General features: G+C 27.0%; 1 protein-coding gene across 2 annotated transcripts; it reads left to right on the top strand.

Moving 5' to 3' along the window:
* Window positions 1-276: 276 nt before the first annotated feature.
* Window positions 277-1,267, top strand: LOC129321005 (uncharacterized). Of its 2 annotated transcripts, none has more exons than XM_054966729.1 (2): window positions 277-545; window positions 662-1,267. In XM_054966729.1, exons 1-2 carry the CDS (start codon window positions 383-385, stop codon window positions 916-918), a joined length of 420 nt encoding a protein of 139 aa, XP_054822704.1. In that variant the 5' UTR covers window positions 277-382; the 3' UTR covers window positions 919-1,267. The 2 variants fall into 2 exon arrangements, with proteins under 2 accessions (XP_054822704.1, XP_054822703.1); XM_054966728.1 differs by having other exon boundaries at window positions 659-1,267.
* Window positions 1,268-9,233: the final 7,966 nt, after the last annotated feature.

Here is a 9,233-nt window from a genome sequence, read left to right as displayed (position 1 = left end):
ATGATAATGATGATAATAAAGGGTAACAAAATATCATGTGATCCATATCAATATGGGCAAGGACAGAAACAGGGAGAAGTACATATACATTAAAATTAAATGAAAAATAATTTTATTTATAAATCTCGTCGGACAAATTAAATTGCCCAGGGAAAAGGTCTTTGCGAGTGACGCATTAACGATTTATTTTTATTTTTTTTATTTTTTTATTTTTTGGTCGTTTCCAATAGCATAAATAAATGGTAGTTGTATGTTGTAGTGTCCCTATGGGCAAAATAAACTAAACTGCTCTATTCTTCCTCCTCAGTCTTCTCTTTCTTGTTCTCCCCCAGACCATCCCACCACGTTCATCTGCAACTTTTCTTCTCCTCCCCTTTTGACCATGTCTTCTTCAGCGATGACTTCTCAAGGCGTGGTCTTCGCCACCGCCATGGCTCTCTCCGGCACCGTCATCCTCATCGCCCTCCGTCTCCAGAAATCTCTCCCTCCTCTTCTTCACACCCCTCACTCTTCCCCTCCGGTCCTGCGATCTTGCATATCCTCTGGTAAGCGCACAACTTCCTCTGTTTCACACGCATTTACATTCAATCAATTTTCAAGATTCGCTCTTTACTTCGTTCCTCTGTCTCTCCTCTGATACAAATACTGGGTTTTGAAGCAGAGAGGAAGAAGGGGCAGAAGAAGAAGAAGAGAGTGCATTTCGCCGAAGATGTGGTGGATTCAAGGACAGATGGACAAGAGTTCAGGAGAAAGCATCGCGTGAGTCACAGTTCTGTGTGTTCGAACTCTGAAGTGAAAGTGGAAGAGACTTGTAACGGCGTGAGCGAGGTCAGAGGAATGCCGGCGAACAGAAAGGCCCTCTATAATGGAATTCTCAGAGATCGTGTGGCTCCACGACGATTGGCTTACTCTTACTGATTGGATTTTCTGTGAATAATTTTCTCGGGGTTATCCCTCTTCCTCCCCCCCCCCCTTTTCCTATAATTATTTTCTTCAAGGATGGGCTCGATCATTTCCTCTGCAGAAACTGGAAATTAGAAGCAGAGTGATGGGTCGTCGTAGTTACAGGCTGACACAAAATTAACGGCCATGTGTCTTCTAGTTTACCGGTTTTTTGTTGATATTTTAGGGTAATTTCATTGAGATTTGGGTTATATACTTATATTCAAAACTACTTTTAACTCGCGGTTATTATGCTCTGGCCTGTACATACGATAATTGTTGAAGTGAAAAAATATATATTATATCATGGTTTTATTGTTGTGTTCCTTTCTCTTTTAGTGGTAAGTTTCTCTTTTTTACCCTTTTTGGTTTGGGGAAAGACATGGTTAAAGGATCATTTTCATTATGCACAGAAAAAGTTGCTAATGGCGTGGTTAGACTGCAGTGGTGAAAATCCGCGTCGTCACAAGCCATTATTTTATGTTTTTTCATCGGTGTTTGTGAGGAAGGTGGGCCAATTACGGTTCTTCTTGTGCTTGTCATACTATGATAATTGTGCCTAGGATCCGAATTTTTTATGAAGAATTTCATTGAAATTTTTTGGATGTGATATAATTTTAATTGAGTCTTAACAAATTTTAAAATTTTATACCATGTTTAGAATATTAAAATGAAATAAATTATATCTCACTTAAATGATTAAGATGCCTTTTAATTATAATTAGCGTGATGGATCTAACAAGTCAATTTTCAGTTTTTATAAATAATATTAGTGAAATAATATTAGTGGAATGATAAATCAAGTTATATAGGTATTACAAGTAATATTAATATTACTAGAATAAATGTAACCTCTTATTATTGTCATAATATTACCAATAAAAATGAAGGTGAAATATCATTTTTTGAGATTCAATTTAAATTATGCCACATTCAAGGGACTTCAACAAAATTCTCCCAATTTTCCATCACAAAATTGAGTAACTTTATGCAGAGTGTTTAAAAATAAATATAAAGAATGAAATATTATTTATATAATTATAGGAGAATTATAATTAGGTCTCACAAAAAAAAATTAATTACTATAAGGTCTATTAATAATTAAATTAAATTATATTAATAATTATTAATAATAATTTTATAACAATTAATTTTTTTATATGAGAGTTTATTGTAATTTTTCTTGTGATTATTGGTGCTTCTTTAAGAATGTAGAGAGACTGTATCCGTGAACGGCCTAGTGTGAACGGCTTTTTTCAGGTTCTCCGAGTAACACAAGTAGAAATTTGAATAATTGACACTGACAGTGACTTGAAGAAACTGTACTCAATTAAAGTTACATTCGCCATCTTGATTCACGAAATTAATTTTACAATATTCTTTAGTCGTTAATTTGAACAATTCTTAAGCACTGATTTCAACTTTCTCGAGATTCTTTTATTGACATGCCTGCATGTCTATCATCATCGCATATTGAAAAAATAAACAATCCAAGTAATATGACTTATTTCCACTGTCAAAAAAAAAAACTTTTAAAGGTAATCATTTTGTCAATGGATTTTTTTGTTATTGTCAAAAATTATTAACGATTAAATATTTTATGATAACTCTTTAACAATAAAAAGTTACTGCAAAAGTCATTTAAAAAAAACAATTATCTCATGTCATATCAACACCTCCTCATGTCACGTCAATTAAAACCTTATACTATATCAGCTATCACGTGTACCAGTTCTTATATTGCCACATCATTCCACCATGTGTGTAACACATCATACCACATTACTTGACAACTTGTGCCACATGCCATATCACATATTAATTGTGAAATGTACCTGAGTCAGAATTGGAGCCCATGACCTCCCAGGCCATAAGTTCTCCTTTTTTTTTTTCTTTTGATAAGCAAAGAGGGTAAGAGTAAGTCCTCCTTTTTAATGCACATGCGAGTATTATATACGAAATTAAATATATATTATTTAACTACATATATATATAATAAATAATATATTATTAGAAATATATACATATATATTATGTTTTATTTTCATCTATTAATATAATAAAATAATTTATATGAGTGTGTATATATATTATATTTTTTATAAAATTATTTTTTTGGAAAATGAACTTAAAAAGAAATAAATTTTAAATATTAAATAATTTTCTTATAAACGTTTTAACCAATTCTTAAATTTTATTTTTATTCTTAAATGAAAATAATTAAGTATGTAATTTATTTATAAATATGTATTATATTAGTTTACATTAAATATATATCTTTTACTTTTGTCCATATTTTTCTTAAAAATTAATAAATAAATGATTAAACTTGTATCTTTTCCCAAGTTAAATGCTTCTCTTTCTTTTATTAAAAATAAATTTTATCTACAATTTTTCAATTATCTTAAATATTTAAATAAAAATTTATGTTAATCATATAAATTTTGTTAATAGTCACTTTGAATAATTATTCTTTATTATTTTTGAGCTAGAAAATGGGTGGACATGGGATAAATTAAAAGTAGATGTTAGACAAAAAAATTTAAATTAAAAATCTAAGTGGATATTTTATAATCAAAATATAAAGAATTTTATTTTGACTCAATCTAGATTAGTTTGGATTGCCATTAAAGTATTTTTAACAGGGTCAATTTCAAGATAATGGGAAATACTTTCTAATAACTTCAAAATTTAAAATAAATAAACTTTAATAAGTTTATATGTAACATTCGAACAATTTAATCATGATTAATTAACTTAATAAGTATAATTAGTGAATTTGATGCGGTGTGTGTGGTTAAAGCAGCCTAATTAATGAATTTGGCTTTGATTTTAGCTTAAGATGTGGGTCCAAATTGAAATCAGGCCATCTGAGAATAAAAAGAGGAAGAAAAGGTAAAAGAAAGCCCTCTATGCCACATACCACATAGAGGCAATTGAGTATGATTTGAGTTTCTTTATGCCACGTGTCGCGGCGGGAGGCGCCGCACGTTCAAAATCTACTTAAATCAATTCATGTCTATGTGAGAAAACATAGAAGAGTAAAGGGAGAAATCAAAGAGCACGATTGGGCTTTGCTAGGGCATATATATTGGGACCTTTAAGGATAGTTTAAAGCTTTCCAACACCAAGGTAAGTAATGTATGCCATCTTCTTCTTTTCTCCACCATATTTATGAATAATTTCACCAATAATTCAAATATTAACATAAATTAAATAATCAAGTTTACAATCCTCATCCAATAATAAACCCAAAAAATTTAACATTAACAAATCAAACATTTTGAGTAATTTGAAGAACAAGAATCGGATGATCAAACACTATCATAGGATACCCTCACACTTGACACTTATTTTCATTAATACTTGACAGTTTTTAATGATCAAGTAGTAGTGCGGCATATATTACAACCAACTTTACTTGAGGATTAAAAATTGTCAAGTATTCTCTACTTATTTTATTTATTTTTTATTTTAAATAATTATCAAATATGGAGTGTTTTATTTAAATAATCTTGTGGTAATAAAAAGTAGAGCACAACAGACAGAGTAGACACCATGTATATATCAAACCGAGAATCAAATGTGCAGCATGTTAAGTAGTCAACAACGTTTATACAACTTTAACATTCTAATATTATTTATGTATATGTATGTAAGTAAGTATTTATGTATAACTTAACTTGATCATAATTAATTTTTTAAATAATTTATAAAAAATTATAAAAAAAATAATTCATTTATAGTTTATATATAACTTAGCTTGATTGTGTATACTGCCTTAATAAGATCATCATTAAAAAAATAATCCATAAGATTTTTTTTGAAATATAACTATCAAAATAAGATCATTATTAAAATATTAGCTTAACAAGATTATTATTTTTAAAAGTAATCATTATTGATCTTGATATAATTTATTTCTTATTCTATATATAAATACTTTTAGTGGTAATAAATTTTTTCACTAAAAGAAATTATGTAAATTATTTTTTATAAAAATATTTTTTAATTTTTTTAGGAAAATAATTTTGGTAGCAACATGTAATATTACAAAAATTATTTTTAATTTTTTAATTATGTTTTATAAAAATACTTTTAGTGGTGGCAAAAAATAATTGCATAAACTATTTTTATTTTATTAATTATTTTTTTATAAAAATACTTTTAGCAGCAATGATTTTTTGCCACTAAAAATAATTACATGACTTATTTTTAATTTTTAATTAATTTTTATGAAAATACTGTTGGCAGTGACAGTTTGTCGCGGGTAAAGTAATTGAATAAATTATTTTTAAGTTTTTAATTAATTTTTATAAAAATACTTTTGACAATGCCAAATTGTTGCTATTGAAAGTAATTATATAAATTATTGTTTATTTTTAATTATTTTTTAAAATATTTTTGGTAACGACAACAAGTGATTATATGAATTATTTTTATTTTTTAATTATTTTTCATGAAAATGCTTTTGATGGTGACAAACTGTTACTGTTAAAAGTGATTTTTACTGACGATAATTAAATATTGCTGCTCTAAAAGGGAATCTTTAGGACATTTAAAAGTTACTGTTAAAAATATATTTTTAGCTTTAAAAGTCAAATTTTAACTATAACTTCTAATTGTCACCATTTAAAGTAAACCTTTGATAGTAATTTTTTTTATCATTGTTAAAAATTATCACTAAAAATTATTTTTTTATAGTGTTCTTAGAGAGCATGATGCAAAAATATTTCCCAAACAGGTAAACAGAGTACCAAGAAATAGAGTAATTTCTTAGGGATTTGTTTGACATTATATCACTTTGCAAAATGACTTTTTGACCCTCTGAACAGTAAAAAGAAAGCATGCTTAACCCGAATTGGCTTGGCCGTGTAAATCTGTTCATCTCCTTTTGTTTTTTTTATGACTTCCTCCAGAAACACAATATTTTTGATCAGTACACATTTCAACCCAAACGTTTATAACTTTTCCGGAGTACAGATTTTTGTAATTTTTAATTTAAACATTATAATTATGTTTAACGTCAAAATCCATTCGCATTAAATTTTTAGATAATTATTAAATTTTTAAAGTTACTATTACCAAATAATAAAAATATTTTTAAATAAGCTATAAAATATATTTAAAAAATAAACAATTAAAATGATAAAATGTAATCTTTAAAAATATAGTAAAATACAATGATCTCTATTTCATCTAAAATTACAGAGACCTCTATCTTTTTTTTTTGGAAAAATTATATTTTAATTTAATCTTTAACACAGTTTGGAATATTATGTTAAATTCTAAAATACTTATTTTTTATGTTTAATTATGTAAAAAATTTTAAAATTATTAATTTTCCCTTATGAAATTATCTACCTCTCTCCAAATTTTAAAAACTTTAGAAAATTAAGTATTTTAATATTTAAATAAATTAATTAAAAAATTGTGTTGAAATTAATGAAATTTTTAAAAAATAGCATAAATTAGATTTGTTTTTTTGGCGAGAGAGTAATTGATTATATTAAGTACTTATTTCATAAATTTTCTTAAATTTGTGTCAAAATGTTATTTCTTCCAATTTATGTATTTAAATTTTTAAAAAGTACTAAATAAACACTTTTCAAAAATAAAAAATTAAAAAATATATGCATTAACTTTTTTTTGGTAATTTGAATGATTTTTAAAAAATATTCATATTTAAAGAGGGGTGTTTTAATCTAACATATGCATCATAACAGTTGATTAATGAATGGATTAACAGAAATAAAATCTTAAAAATAGAGAAGATACTTGTGTTTATAACAATTTATTTCAAAAAAGGTTCGTATTCAAAAAAGGTTCGTATGTGTTTCAATAATAGGACAGAGGTATTCATAATTAAGGTAAAACAGCGGGAGAGATCAGAGCATTTTATTCTTAAAACTAATCTAAATTGTTACTCTAAAATTCATAAATATTAGGTTTTTTTTTTGACATCATTGATTTATTATGGATTTATATAGAGTTAGACTAATGCCAATTTGCATTTTTAAACTATTTTTAAAGATTGCATTTCATTACTTTAATAGTTTATTTTTTAGAAATATTTTCTAGCTTATTTAAAAAAATTATATTAATTGGTAACAGTTACTTTTAAAAAATATATTGGGAATACTGTTATTTAAAAAACTGTATTCCAAACAATTATAAAATTTTGGGCGCGGATGTGTGCCTTTTGTTAAAAAAAAAAAAAAAAATCTATTTTTGGAGGGAATTAGGAGGAAAGGAAACGCATCCACAATCAAGTCACCACGTGACAAGTGTCAACCATCACTTCCCTTTTTGTTATCATTTTCAAGGGTCAAAGAAGTCATTTCGCACAATGATTTAATGTCAGGCAAGTGAGTCGGGGGGACCGGTCGGATGAGCACCATCATTGGTATGAGATCTGAATAATTTTAATTTTAATTTAAATGATATAAATTAAATATATTATTATATATTATTTTATTAAAATAAAAATTATAAAATAATTTTAATAAATTTTTTATTTTTAGTCTGCTTTAGATATAATTTAACAGGTTTGATTTAATATTAAAATTTTTATAATTGATGCATGTTAATTATTTATATGTACTCTACATAATTTTGAATTGTGCAGAATAAATCTGAATAATTAATATATATTAATTATAAAAAATTTAATATTAAATTAGAATTTATAAATTAAATTTAGACTAAATTAAAAATAAAACATTTATTAAAGTTATTTTATAATTTTTATGTAGTTTTATTTTAATAAATATAATATATAATAATATTTTAAATCTGAACCATCCAAACTGAATGGTCCAGATCTCATTCTAAGGATAAGCAAAGAAACTCAATCCATGCCTTGAGACTTCACAAGAATTGCCCTGTTTCATGATATACTTTGCTGTCATATACCTATTTGGGAGGTATTTTGTATCATTTTCCCAAACTTAAATTCAATATTTTGTACAGTAAAACGCACCGAACCGTGCTAGTTTCAATCAATAAATGTCGTTACTAATCTTTAACAAACATAACAAGCAAATAAAGTAAGAAAAGTAAATAGAATCTCAGTAAAACTTGCTTGATTATACCATGAGATTTTCATTTAAAAGAAAATACATTTCGCTTCAAAATTAGATTGTCGGGCGAGCTGGTATAGAAGGAAGACACTTGGCAAGTACATAGAAGCTGGAGGGAAAGAAGGAAGAAAAAAGCAACAACACGTACAAGTAAGTGTGAGGAACTTGAAAAAAGAGGACATCAATGAAAGCTTATTTGTCCCTTTGCTTCTTCGCTTGCTGGCATTATAAATATGGAAGCATAGGTGCTGAGTGTACCAATAAGTGGGTTTCCCATTTTGTGTGAACTCCAATGTGACCCTTCCATTATGATTGGTACATTGAAGGAGAGTACCAAGAAGTGGGAACTCTAAGCTCCGAAGAGTTTTTGTGTGGCATGCGATGAATTATTAAAAGTAAATATGATAGTATAATACAAATATGTAATAAATGAAGGGGGAATGATAGTGTTTGTGACGTGAAAGTAGTTGCATGCTCCCAAAATTCCAAAGCACGAGTCGGTTACCCAACCAGCATTCCTTGAGTGTTTGACCAATCAAACCCGCCCAACCCAACCATTAACTACCACCAAACCCAAGAAAACCCAAAATAAAATAAATTTCCCCCTTCCCGATAACTTTCCATGCAGCACCCTCATATTTTTTCATTTAAAATATGGAGCATTTTAATCAAATTTTATTTTAATAAAATAATTAATTATTTTAAATCAATACTCTTTTTTATATTTATATATATTTAATATAATATTTTACTTTTAAATAAATATAAAATAACTTATTTATTATGAGTACTTTAAAAAAACACATTAATCATATTTTAAAATACTTAAAAAATAACATTCAACCTCTTAGAGAAAGCTTTACATTTCTTAATGGTATATACACTCCATCCTATCGTTATTAGGGAATGACAGTGAATTCTTTAAATATGTTTTAAGATTAATTTTTCTCAACTTTTCTCCCATTAAAAATAGAAAGAGAGGAGTACACAATATATAATAAGACATAAAATTAAATTCATAATATAAATAAAATTACAAAATAGTGATAAATAATCTCTCATATACCTTATGTTGAGGATCATAACATGGAATCATTCTAAAATATGTTCCACAACAAAAATTGAAGGGAGTATACCGTGCTCTACCCATGTTTACATATTGACTGAGTTCGCTCAGTCACGCTGTACTCGTAGAGCTGGGAAAAAGGA

Source organism: Prosopis cineraria, unplaced genomic scaffold (assembly GCF_029017545.1).
Source record: "Prosopis cineraria cultivar Desert tree isolate PC_DT_omini unplaced genomic scaffold, ASM2901754v1 PC9, whole genome shotgun sequence".
Classification (NCBI taxonomy): domain Eukaryota; kingdom Viridiplantae; phylum Streptophyta; class Magnoliopsida; order Fabales; family Fabaceae; genus Prosopis; species Prosopis cineraria.
This window is presented reverse-complemented; position numbering and strand designations above follow the sequence as displayed.